The following is a 13,996-nucleotide window of genomic DNA, read 5'->3' as shown; positions in this document are numbered from 1 at the left end:
TAGGCACAGCACAGAAAAAAACAGAAAAGACAGTATGGTATCCTGGGACTAACAATAACAGAATTAGAAGAAACTGCCACCCTTAGAATTGAAAAAACGGAGAAGGAACTTTTTCTAGAACCCAGAGTTTGTGTTGGGAGGGCTACCTGACAGGAGCTCTGACCTTCACTTGAGGGATGCAGCCTTGGCCCCTGAGAGGAAGGAACCAGACTAAAAAAAAAAACCATGCCAACCTCTCTCCTCCTCCTCCCCATGGGCTAGGATGACTTCATGACTTCTCATCCAAACTGGGCTACTTGTGAATGTGAAAGGGTTTCCGATTAATAACTGTATCAAGAGAAGAGGCACAAAGCAGGAAGTATGGTTGTCCTACCACTTGCAAAACCAGTGGTCAAGAAAACCCTGATGCAGTCTATAAGGGTCAGTCTTCAAGGACACAGAGAAGGTGGAAATGGGTGGAAAATTGATCTGGAAGGGCAAACGGAAGAAATTCAGTACATTTAGGTACCATTTTTCACACATTAAGGGAAATTCATGCAATTAGGGAAGAAACTGAGCAAAACCCCAAGAAAAATAAGGACTCTGAAGAATAAGAGTTTAAGGCATTATTATATAGATCAAGTAAAAATCATTTAAATGAAGTATCAAAATGTGCACATTTCAAAGATTTTTAGGAGATAAAGTTTAACACTGGGGGAGAAAGCTGGTAATTTTTTTTTCACATTCAAATTTAGAGAAAATCCTCTAATTATACTTTAAAATTACTTCACCTAAAATGGCACACCTCCTAAAACAAAGCACTTTGGTTTTCAAAGGAGAATTTTTTCAATCATTTAAAATAATAAAGAAATACTATTTATCACCATTAAAGTGGCAAAGACCCAAGTGGCAAAGACTGATAAGACCCAAGTGCTGTCAAACAGGTAGGGAAACAGATTTTATAAACCTGCTAGTAAAAGCTGTGAATTGGTGCAATCACTATACTATGGGCAATTTAGTCATATCTACTAAAGCTGAAAATGTCCATACACAGAAATGACACATATCTTGTGTCAAGAAACACTCTCACATGTATTATAAAACGACACCTACTATAATGTTCACTATCTATGTGACCTTGGGTGATTAATCTCCCTGCCTCAGTCTCCTCATACGTAAAATGTGCATAATGATACTGCCTATCTCACAGGATGGTATAACAATAAAACATGCTAAATGCTTTAATGTATGTAAGCACTTAGAACAGTACCTGGCACAAAATAAGCACAATAAATGGTAGCTGCTATGATAATTATTATTGTCACACTGTGCGCCACAGGAAAAGGTAGAATTAATCTAATGATCTCTCTCTATAGGGAAACACATCAACTACAGTTTATTAACACAGTGAAATACTATATACCTCTTAAAATGAGCGGTCTAGATCTACAGAAGGTGCCAAAAAAATGTATACACATTTTAAGAGAGGAAAAGACTAATCTGTGTAACTTTACTAACAATTGTCACCCCAATAAACTTTAAAAAAATTTTAAAAAGGAAAAAACTGTATTAAAATTGTAATTCTCAATATATACCGATAACAAAACGTGAATACAAGTCATGTGTATACATTTTTTGGCACCCCCCATATGCATATGTATCAAAATGAATAAATCTCAAAAGAATACTCAGTTTATAAAGCTGGTGCCAAATATATATATATATATATATATATACACACACACACACACACACACACACATATACATATACACACACACACACACATTACGATACTATTTAATTTACTATGGACACATACACACTTAATAAAACTTTAAAAATAAGCATGGAAGCTGGAAATGTTACATACCAACTTCAGTTCAGTGGTTATCTCTACGTGGGGGAGAGAGGGACTCCATATCATTAACATTTTATTTCTTAATATATGAGGCAAATATAGCAAAATATTATATCTATTTAATCTAAGCATAGTGAGTACAGAAGTATCCCATACAAACTTACATATATTTTTTATTTCTTAATATGTTTGAACTATTTTAATTTTTACAATAAAATTTAAAATAAAGAAAACTCAATTGTTACACTACAAATATTCACAGGTGAGAAATGGTGTCATTACAGATTAATGATCTCATTGTCACTTAAATAAAATGAAGAGCCACCTATTTTTATTTCTAATTTGAAAGTTTCTGCATGTTACATTTCCCAAAGTAATTAACCCTTCCCTATACAATTCTCTGATCTGAATTATTTTGTCTGAATATGAGTCCTTAAAAGTAGAACACTGCATTTGTTTTCACCATAGCATGTAAACTCAAGTACAAATAGTAAGTAAAGTATAGAAATGAGGATGGATTAGTAAACTTTAACACTTGGATTAACCAGAAAGCCAGGTAAAGAAATACCCTAACTAAATTAATTGGCTGCTTAACCAAAAATTTCAACTCCTGTCCTCAAGAATCAATATTTTGCCCTGTACCAGGTCTCTTAACCTGTTCTGTGTCATGGACCAAATGATCTGGGCAAAACTGTTTCCCCCTAAAATTCATGTGCTGAAGTCTTAAGTCCTTGTAACTTAGAATAGAACAGTATTTGGAGATAAGGTCTTTACAGTGCGATTAAATTAAAATGAAGTCATTAGGGTGAGCTCTAATCCAATATGACTGGTGTCCATCCTTATATAAAGAGGGAATTTGGACACAGATATGTACAGAGGAAAGACCATGTGAAGACACAAGAAGAAGACACCATTTAAGCTAAGGAAAAAGCCCTCTGAAGAAAACAATGCTGCAGGCAGCTTGACCTCAGATTTCAAAAGCCTCCAAGACTGTAAGAAAATTAATTTCTGTTGTTTAAACAACTCAGTCTGTGGTACTTTGTCATGGTAACCCCAGCAAACTAATAGAGATAGCTTCAGAAACTTATGAATCCCTTCTTATAATATTTTTAAATAGATTATAAAAAAGAAACCAATTGTAATAAAATATATCCATGGACTCCTTGGGGAGGACAGAGACCCCATGTTAGGACCCTCTTCTAATTTACCCTCCTTAGGTAATCTGCTCCACACCTACAGCCTCTACTTCTACCTAAAGAGTAATAATTCCAACCTCAAATCTCTCTTTCGAGCCCTCAACTTCATCTAAATCTGCATCTTGAGCGCCTTACTGTACATCAATATCAATTCCACCTGATGTCCCACGGGTGCCTCAAATTCAACATATCTGGAGCACAGTCTTCTTCTCCCCATCCTGCCTAACCTCACATCAGCATCGCTCATCACAGCTAGTGGACCCAATCAGCACAGGCAAGTACCTCTGAAGGTTTTCAGAATCGTGAACACCTTCATATTTATTATGCCTCATCAATTTCTACCAAATATTTCTGTTAAATATTTCCCAAATCCCTTAATTTTTAATACCATTGTCGCTGCCTAATCCCAACAGGGAACTACTACAATTCCCTACAGGTATTATACTTATATCCCTTCACCTTCTCAATCTTCCTCTTAAACTCCTGCACTGTGATCTTTCAAAATTGTAATTCTGAACAAAAATCTCTCAATGAAAACAAACAGGAGAATCATTCAGTAGTTTCTCATCATTCAGTAGTTTCTCATCATTCTACCAGCTGATATTTAAGACCTAGTAAAATCTGGCAGCGGCCTCATTTCCCACCTCATACACCAGCATAACTGAATAATACGTGGTCACTAAACACACCATGTGCTCTCACTCAGCTAACCTTTGCATACGCGGTCCCTGTCCACTCCTCCTCCACCATCGCCACAGTCTCTCTGTTAAGTCCCAACTGCCCCACACTGTTAATTACTTGTCTGTGCTACCTTTGTACCTTCTGAAGTATTGAACATACTTCATTGAATGATTTACACTTTTTCTCATCAATATAAGACGCTGTAAAATGCACCATTACTTCATGAACCACTATTTTCATGCACAACCTTCACAACCGCACACTGGGTGGGAATTATCATTCCACAAATGAGGAGCCTGAAGTTGAGAAAAGTTAGTCACCTGCCCAAGGCCAAAGCGCTAAACGAATGATGAGGCTGGTATTACAACCCAGGTCTGTGTAACTCCCAGCGGGCTGATAATCTTTCTACTACACCGCAGCCTACCCAAGGAAAGCATTCTTAAATTACCTGTATTCCTAAATTAATCCCCGACACGCGCACGAGGAACTTGGACAATCCAGTCAACAAACACGCAGGAGTGTTTGAAAGGTGTGAGGCAGCAGGAGCGCTGAGCGCGGACCGACAGCAGGCTGCGTCCTGAGTGGCCGCCACTCTTCCAATCAGTTCTACCTATCGCGCTCGCTTTGCCATCTACCGGGCGTTGCGGAAACCCCCCCGCAAACTGCAGAGACTTCCCAAGTTTAAACACACGCGCGCGCGCGCACACCCCGACATAGCCGAGTTATGGGGACACTGGGAGAGATGCGACCCTGGGACAGGTTACTCAAGCCGAGGCTCAGTGGGCCGGCCCCCAGGACGCAGCTGCCCTCCCAGCCCCGGGGCTGGCGCGCATCCCCCAAACCCGCTCCGAGGACCGAGGCTGGAAGGGACCGCAGGGTGCGGTGACTCCGGGAGACCGAGGCATTCAGGGAGCCGGGTGGGCGCCAGGGGCGGGCAGAGCGCTAGGTGGGGATGGGTCTGGCAGGCCGGAAGAGACCACCGCGGAGGGAAGGGGCTGGGGGCATCGCACCCTAAAACAGCTTGCTCTAGTCCGACTGCACTCACCTCCCCCGTACACGCCGCCGCTCATGGCTGCTGTTGGCACGATTTCTACCTTGAAGGCTACCGGGCGACGTGACTACAAAGGCCGCGACAGCGGGTCCTGAGAAGCGCTAGCCTCTGACCCCCTTAACTTCCACCGTCACCCCCCTCAGGCAACAAAGCAGCATTCACACACCCGGTGCGCAGTCACACTTGCTGTCTGCTCGTATCAGCCAATCACGAGAGGCCCGCTACCCTTCAGCCAATCAGAACTGGTATCTGGGGCTCCCTACCGCGGTTCAGCCAGTTTAGCCAATGGAAGGCAGCCATGAGGGCGGGGAGAGAAGAAAGAGACGGAAGAAGAGGAGGAATTGGGACGCGGAGCTGGAGGGGGCGGAGCTACCTGAGGAGGCGGGAGATTGGGGATGTGGGAACCCGACACAGAGGAGGCAAGTGTGAGCGGGAGTCCAGGGGGGAGCACCTAAGAGCCCCGGGCAATCCCTAGAAAAAGGCAAACCTCTGGAAACAGACTGGAAATTGAAAGTGTCTCCACGCGATGATTCCTGGTTTTGGAATATGGTAAATGAAATTTTTTTTTGTCAGAAAACGTATTTTCAACTAAGTTTTATGTTGAAAAAATAAAAATGCTCTACTTTGGGGTAGGAAAATCAGTAAATCAGACAACCCAACGATATCCTGTAATATTTTTAAGTGGTTATTAATAACTAAAGAGATGATAATTCTATCCCAACCAAATTTAGGCAGCACTTTCAAAATTATTTTTAAAGTGTCATCAATCTCTTTTGTCCTGTGAGACAGGTATAAAACAATGTAATGAATCCTTATCCAAGCGAGAACCTAATCCTAAATACATCTCCAATCTGTCTACTGTTCTCAGTTTCTGCCAGCCCAGTCAAGATCTCCATTGTCTCTTAACCTGGATTACTGCAACAACCTGTAGCTTTACCTCTTGGCCACACTCGAAGCAGCTTGAACTATAACTATAAAAATACCCAATTCTGGTCATGTTACTCCAACTCAAGCCCTCAAGATCAGTTGTATATTCTCCTAGTTGAAAGCAGGTGTTAAATTGGCTTGTCTAGAGTCTACACCTACAGGAGCTGCTCTTAACCTTAAGCACAACTGAATAAAGCCCCATCAGTCTCCTTGCCAACAGTGTAACAGAAAGTGACTGATAATAGGGTGGGAAACAAGGCTAGTAAGAAAACTCCAACCCATTCACTTGACAGTATAATCTCCATATACCTGATCATTCAGGAAACCCTCACTAACCCAATGAGATAATACAGAAGTCAGCAAACTATGGGCCCAGGGCCAAATAACAATCTGCTGTTTTTGTATGGCCTGTCAGCTAAGAATGACTATTCGATTTCTCAATGGATAATACAATGTTTTTAAGGGTAGTATTTTGTGACACATGGAAATTATATGAAATTCACATTTCAGTGACCATAAACTAAGTTTCATCATAACATAGCCATGCTTATTCAATTATGGTTGCTTTTGCTCTGTATGGGCAGAGTTGAGTAGTTAGGACAAAGATTGTGTCACCCACTAAGCTGGAGCACATATTTACTATCACACCCCTTTATAGAAAGAGTTCACTGACCCCTGAGATAATGCATGTAACTATCCAGCACAGTTCCCCTAAGTACTTTATATGAACTGTTGCCCCCTTAGTACAGCTGTTTTTACTGAACCAAAGTCCATGTGCCAGTCGCTTCAAAAGGCTAAAACTCAAAACACCATAGTTTGAGTAGGAAAGGATTATTGATCAAGATGGTACCAATTGAAAAGATGGGAGACCTAGTTGTGCCTCAAACCCATCTTAAGAAAGTATAAGGAAAAAAAGGACAAATTCAAACTTTTTTTACGTCATGGGAAGGGGAAATGGGAGGGGCAAGAGGTGACTGACAACCACAGACATCTGGGAGCCAGCAGTAGTCTGAGGAAGATTGTGAAACTTCTTTGTTCTTTGTCTGTTGACTCTAGTTAATGTGAGTCTGGTCTAGGTTCCTGTAAATCTTTGATTTGAAAAATTATTATTTTTGCAGATACTTCCCCCATATCCTTAGAAGAGGCACCTTCTTGTAAGGGGCTGTTTTTGTAAAACTTCCCTCAAGCAGAATTCTTCTAATGATTAGCATGTCTATATGCAAAACTAAGCACAGCTATTAGCCTGAAGGCCATGAGAACAAAACAGGTTTGAACAAGATGGAGTCAGAGAGGTCAAGCATTTAACTGTTATACTGTTACTGTAGATGCTGTTTTAAAACAGTCAGCTGGTTAAATTTGAAGATCTAACTGGCTTTATTATGTGATTCATAAATCAGGCAGCATCCCATCTAGCAACTAGAAGAGTGCTCCAAGGAGTTGCACAAAATGGAAGGATTTATTGGGAGGGAGTGGTAAGGAAACTATTACCAAAAAAAGAGAAAGGGTTATATTTGGGCTAGGGTATCTTTGCTTTGGGGGAAGAGAAAGGGAAGGGTTTTTATTATGTTGATTCACTCTTCTTTCTGTGGGGGAATGAAGAGGACCCACACAGAGTGCTTGACCAGAAAATTCCATACTGGTTAAGATAATGTTCCTGGGAGAGGTTGAAACTGCAATTAGATCAGGTATTAAATCTAGGTTTGGTATTCTGTCCTTTTAGCAGCAGTGACGCCATTTTGGACTTGTGTTTCTTTTTCTTTAACAGCACTAAACTGTCAAATGTAAGAAATGTCCAAACCTGTAGAGAATTTTTATGAGTTTGAGCCAAACTGATGACAGTTGCTGGGAAGCAGAATCCCTATGAATTGAGAAAATGCTCCAGAGAATGGCAGTTTTGCAGCTTAGAATAAAAGGATGAGCGATAAAGAAGGTTACATGAAATTCACTGGTTGTAGATTAAGGGGACAGGAGAAAGCAAGGCGGAGAAATCTCTGGGATTGGATAAAAAGTAAAAGGGAGAGACACATACTTCTTTTACATTGGTGGGTACAGGATAGCTAATAATTAACATTTACAGCACACAGAGATGGTATGTGAGAAACAAGATAACAATGAGGGGTTCTGTGGTCTCCTGCTCTGGTATGGATGTTGTGCCCTGAGGGGTCTAGAAAAGGAGACTACTCTGACTTTTCAAAGGTATGTTATCTTACATGCAAAAAGACAATGGACAGCCTTACTTATGGGCAAGATTGACCTTTGTCAAGGAAGCTACAGGCCTAGGATATGATTACCCACCATGACTCTCTCTTAGGTAGGAATTTTTATGTTCAGACCATCCTATGTGGTTACTTTTGGTCTCTGAGTTTGTAAGGCCTACCATGCAGTCCTCCCCTGAGCTTTTCAGGCTTAGTACGTGACTGCTTTTTCGTCTACAACTCTTCAAATATTCTGAGCCTTCATGATTTATTGTTGATGTAGTAGAGCCATCTGCTTACAATCTAAACATATTAGGGGGAACAATGCCTACAAACAGGTGACTGCCAGGATTTCGGGAACTCAGACCTTCCTGCCACAAAAATACACATCTTCCATCACTCTTTAAAGCCTGGAACTTCTCAATTAGGTATTCATTAATTACGTAAAGCTCAGGTTTCAATAGTCAATTTTAAAAATACAAATGACTTTGGTAAGTTATGTTTTTGACAATTGTGATATTTCTGAGAATCAAATAAAATACTGTAGATTTTTTGTGTCTCCAAGGCAACAATAAAAAATGTCATTTTCTTTCCCTCATGCTCAGACTATTCCCAGTTAGTGGTACCCCCAACTCAATTAGCCAGGCTAAAAATCTCTGTCATCTTCCTTGCATCCACCCCTTATTCATCAGTTGTCAAGGCCTTTTGATTCTAAGACTCAAACTTCCCAATTTTTTCCATGCCCTCCTTACCTCACTGGCTTAAGTAACCAACATCCCCTCCAAGCCATGCAATATTCAGAAGCATCTTCCTAAAACACACAACTGATGTTGCTCTTTTGCTAAAACACTCTGCTGCCTACAAAATAGTTAAGATACTTTGATTTTGTGTTGAGCCCCTGCCCTCCCCAATTTGGTCCCAACTTTCTTTTTTTTAGCCTTCTCTCTCAACAGCTAAGTATCGTAAGAGCCCCATATTCAGATATATCAGAAAATATATCCTTTACTTTTCCACCTGTAATTGTACCTGTTAAAACTATCCTCAGATTCCAGTTAAAATGCTCTATCTTCCATGTCTGAATTAACTCCACACCACTTTGTTTATATAATCATTTTAATACTCTTCTTAGTTTTCTAAAACCAAAACATGCACACATCAGTCTTCAACATTAAAGTTCCCTGCAGCTGAATTAACGGTAATTGAAAAATTAAAAAAAAATTTTTTTAAACAAATCAACACATTGGACATAAACTTACACCATGTATATATCAATTATTATCTCAATAAAGCTGAAAAATATTTTTTAAAATGTTTCCTGCAGCTCAGGGGAGAACTTAAGCTCATGTTTGGAATCTCTTGCTATTTGACATTTAATAAAAAAGTAAATAGAGACAATGCTTTTTTCTGCTTGCATTGAGTGAAGATAACATACTAGTACCAGATGTTTAAGAAAGATGTGGCCACAGGACCCTGTAAAAGATCAGTGCTGAGTGCTGTAGATTTTTCCCACTCACTCTTCACAACTACTTTATGAAGTAGGTTAAAATAATCACTCCTACAGCCTCAACTTATGCCTAAATAGTAATAATTCAACCTCAAATCTCTCTTTTGAGCCCTCAATTTCATTTAAATCTGCACCTTGAGTGCCTTACTGTACATCAATATCAATTCCACCTGATGTCCCACGGGTGCCTCAAATTCAACATATCTGGAGCACAGTCTTCTTCTCCCCATCCTGCCTAACCTCACATCAGCATCGCTTATGACAGCTAGTGGACCCAATCACCACAGGCAAGTACCTCTGAAGGTTTTCAGAATCATGAACACCTTCATATTTCTTACCCCTCATTGATTTCTGCCAAATATTTCTGTTAAATGTTTCTCAAATCCCTTAATTTTTAATACCATTTTAATACCATTGTCACTGCCTACTCCCAACAGGGAACTACTACAATTCCCTACAGGTATTATGCTTGATCTCTTCACCTTCTCGATCATTCTCTGAAACTCCTGCACTGTGATCTTTCAAAATTGTAATTCTGAACATAAATCCTTCAATGAAAACAAACGGGAGAATCATTCAGTAGTTTCTCATTATCTATAGAATAAAATTCAAATCATTCTACCCAGTTGATATTTAAGACCTAGTAAAATCTGGCAGCAGCCTCATACACTAGCATAACTGAGTAATACGTGGTCACAAACACGCCATGTGCTCTCACTCAGCTAACCTTTGCATATGCTCCTGTCTACTCCTTTTCCATCATCACCATAGGCTCTCCTATAATCTCCCCTGACTGCCCCACACTGAGTTAATAACTTTTTTGTCTGTGCTGTCTTTGTACCTTCTATATATTATCATTGCTCAACATACTTCATTGAATGGGTTACCCTTTCTCATTAATGTAAGACACTATAAGATGCACCATTATTTCATGCACCACTAAGAAAAAAACACACTGCCAATTAAACTCTGACACACCATGAATATTAAGAAATATTCTAACTTCAGCTCTTTAAGTGAGGGAAAAAATATACAACTAAAAATAAATGAAATATGGTGTCTATTCACTTGACTGACTCACCTACAAGATGGAAAGCTGCTTGAAGTCAGAGACATGTAACAAGCACCCCAACTTTTTTGTTGTTAAACAAAATAGAAAAATCTAAAAAATCAGTTATTTTCCTGTCTTAATTAGTATGGTAAACTGGACATAGTGGAATTTTAATGCGTAAGATGCCTGATTCTTAGAATTCTACATCTGCTGCTATCCCCATTTTTCAAGCATGAGAGATACATCTGTTTCCTGTACCTTGTTTTGTTAAAAACCAAGCACCAAGGTATGGGAGAATGGCAAAGAAAGATAGGAGGCTTAATATTATCACCTCAGAAGTCGGGATATTTAAAAACTAGGATGTAATCTAATAGATAAAAACCCTCAAGGGTTTATTCCCTTTTATACTAAAAATGCTGCTGTCTCCATGTTTTTGACAGTTTTGATGTTTTTCCCCCAGAGTAAATGGCTTTCAAGTGTAGGGGTGATGTGATTTTTCTGGGAAAGCACAAAGCAATGGTGGCAATCTGCTAACCTGATCTTAAAGCATTCCAATACAATACTGGAGGCTACAGTAATGATTTTGGGAAGAGGTGGGGAGATTGTTTTATTTTTATTTTTTATATAGATAGTGTTCCCCAATTCATGAGGAAGATGATTTAAAGAAAATTTTAAGGTTAGAGATTTAGGGGTGCAGAAATGATGAAACTAACAATTTATCAAAGTTGGGCGGGTAGCATACCTGTTTATCGCGCAAAGGAGTCTGAAGTAGAGGAGTAGCACTAAAGATGATTGCAAGAGCAATGAGCAGGCCCAGAAACCAGTTAGAAAGTACAGAAATCTGGATGAATTATGCATTATGCCTAAAGCTAAAGATCAGTGTCTGATCTGGTCAGAAATAATTACAGGAAAAAGACAGCTGTAAATTTCAAAATTTTAAAACTAAAATGTAAACTCATTTAATAAGTACACAAGTTAACAATACACTTTACAAAGTTAATTACAAAATTTAGGTGGGAGGTTTGGTTGCTTTCCACAGTAAACCCTTTGGAAAATGTGACCTACTATAAATAATTGCCATACATACCATGATAGCGCAAACACAAAATCATATACTTACTTTTGTGAGTTTAAAATATTTCATATGTGAAATAAGCTTTAAGATCTATTCCTTTACATAAGCAATTGAGAAAGAGGATATTAATTCTGAATACCTGAATCATACATGAATATACTGTGGTTATATACTTGAAAAATGACTTATGGAAAAATAACCAAAAATCTTTTTTAAATGGTAAAGATTTTTACTGAAATGCCTTTTCTTCATTCTAAAGATTCTTGTTCCTCACTAGGAAGTTACATAACTTTGGGTTTATTAATCTTTTCTGTACCTCACTTTCTTCTTCAATAAAATGGGAATAGTAGTACCATCTCCTATAGTTGTTGTACTGAGTTAATCCACGTATTCAATGCAATGCATTAAAAGCCTCTGTAACAGTTCCTGGTACACAGTATGCATTCAATAAATATTAGCTGCTGGCGTTACCAGTATCCATTTCTACCTTCCTCATATTAAATAATGCTTTGTAAGGAAATACTCAGTGCAAAGCCTCTTCGTCCTTGGATCTGTGAACCTGAAAGTCAAAATAGAGTCAACAGCCTCCAGGAGGCAAAGGACACAGATCCGGTTTTCCTGTCAGGACTCCATCTTCACATGGAGAAAAGGTAAATCAATAAGACCTACTAGGCTTTCTCCAAAGTAAAATGGGAAATTACGGACTCTCATGTTTGAGAAATCAAAACGAAGAACATAAACGGGGTATGAAGGGAATGAGGGTCAGTCTACCGTCTCAGAAGAAACTCAAGCTACATTCCAAAAACTAGGAATTTTGAAGACTTTATTTCTTACCAATAGAATGCCATGCTTTTCAGAAACAGCATCCTTACTAGACACAATAACAGGATTTGTCTCCTGTTCTCTAACTCATCAAACACGAACATAAAATATAAATCATATACATCTGTGTTTCATATAGGTAATCTGTAAAAACGGAGGCTCCGATTCAGTAGTCTTACAGTGGGTCTTGAGATTCTGCAATTCCAAAAGATTGCTGGGGATGCTGAACTCTTGATTCATGGACCTCACTTTGAGAAGCAACTGTACTATTATCTCATTTAACCTTCACAACCGCACACTGGGTGGGAATTATCATTCCACAAATGAGGAGCCTGAAGTTGAGAAAAGTTAGTCACCTGCCCAAAGCCAACGCGCTAAACGAATGATGAGGCTGGTATTACAACCCAGGTCTGTGTAACTCCCAGGCGGCTGGTAATCTTTCTACTGCACCGCAGCCTACCCAAGGAAAGCATTCTTAAATTACCTGTATTCCTAAATTAATCCCCGACACGCGCACGAGGAACTTGGACAATCCAGTCAACAAACACGCAGGAGAGTTTGAAAGGTGTGAGGCAGCAGGAGCGCTGAGCGCGGACCGACAGCAGGCTGCGTCCTGAGTGGCCGCCACTCTTCCAATCAGTTCTACCTATCGCGCTCGCTTTGCCATCTACCGGGCGTTGCGGAAACCCCCCCGCAAACTGCAGAGACTTCCCAAGTTTAAACACACACGCGCGCGCACACCCCGACATAGCCGAGTTATGGGGACACTGGGAGAGATGCGACCCTGGGACAGGTTACTCAAGCCGAGGCTCAGTGGGCCGGCCCCCAGGACGCAGCTGCCCTCCCAGCCCCGGGGCTGGCGCGCATCCCCCAAACCCGCTCCGAGGACCGAGGCTGGAAGGGACCGCAGGGTGCGGTGACTCCGGGAGACCGAGGCGCTCAGTGAGCCGGGTGGGCGCCCAGGGCGGCGAGAAAGCCGGGCAGGGATGGGGAGGGAAGGCCGGACTCCCAAGACCTGAGGACCGGAAGAGACCACCGCGGAGTGGGAAAGCTGGGAGGGCTGGGGCGGCGGTTGTAAACCCCGCACGTTAAAACGGCTTGCTCTTTAGTCCGGCTGTACTCACCTCCCCCGTACACGCCGCCGCTCATGGCTGCTGTCGGCGCGACTCCTACGATGAAAACTACCCAGAGACGTGCCTGCAAAGGCCGTGACTGCAGATGTTGAGAAGCGCTAGCCTCCTGACCCCCCTAACTTCTTCTATCGTAGACCCCCTCAGGCAACAAAGCGGCATCAACACACCCCGTAGCGCAGTCACACTTGCTGTCTGCTCTTATCAGCCAATCGCGAGAGGCCCGCAACCATTCAGCCAATCAGAGCTCAGGTCTGGGGCATGTCTGCCGCGGCTCAGCCAGTTTAGCCAATAGAAGGCAACCATGAGGTCGGGGAGGGGAAAGCGACGGAAGAAGGGAAGGAGGTGGGAAGCTGAGCTGAAGGGGGCGGAGCTACCCGAGTAGGCGGGAGATTGGGGCGGGGGGAGCTGTACACCTAGGAGGAAAGTGTCGGGGGCGGGTCCAGGAGTGTCGCTGGGAGCCGAGGAGCGGTGGGATAACGGCTATATCGAGCAGGATAAACCTCTGGAAATTGCCTGGAAAT

The 13,996-nt window shown here is 41.1% G+C and overlaps 1 protein-coding gene across 2 annotated transcripts in view; it reads right to left on the bottom strand.

Annotated features, from left to right (window-relative positions):
* Window positions 1-13,644, bottom strand: part of ACTL6A (actin like 6A) — a 28,986-nt gene extending 15,342 nt beyond the window's left edge. Inside the window, exon 1 of one of the 2 annotated variants that reach the window (XM_019751866.2) lies at window positions 13,467-13,644. In XM_019751866.2, coding sequence (XP_019607425.1) covers window positions 13,467-13,491 — 25 coding nt within the window. In that variant the 5' untranslated portion in view covers window positions 13,492-13,644. Of the gene's footprint in view, window positions 1-4,762; window positions 4,931-13,466 lie in introns of those variants that run through there. The other variant, XM_019751865.2, reaches the window with a different exon arrangement.
* Between the last annotated feature and the right edge of the window lie 352 nt (window positions 13,645-13,996).

This window comes from Rhinolophus sinicus, linkage group LG01, assembly GCF_036562045.2.
Source record: "Rhinolophus sinicus isolate RSC01 linkage group LG01, ASM3656204v1, whole genome shotgun sequence".
NCBI lineage: Eukaryota > Metazoa > Chordata > Mammalia > Chiroptera > Rhinolophidae > Rhinolophus > Rhinolophus sinicus.
Note: the sequence above shows the minus strand (reverse complement) of the source record. Positions and strands in the feature narration are given on the sequence as shown.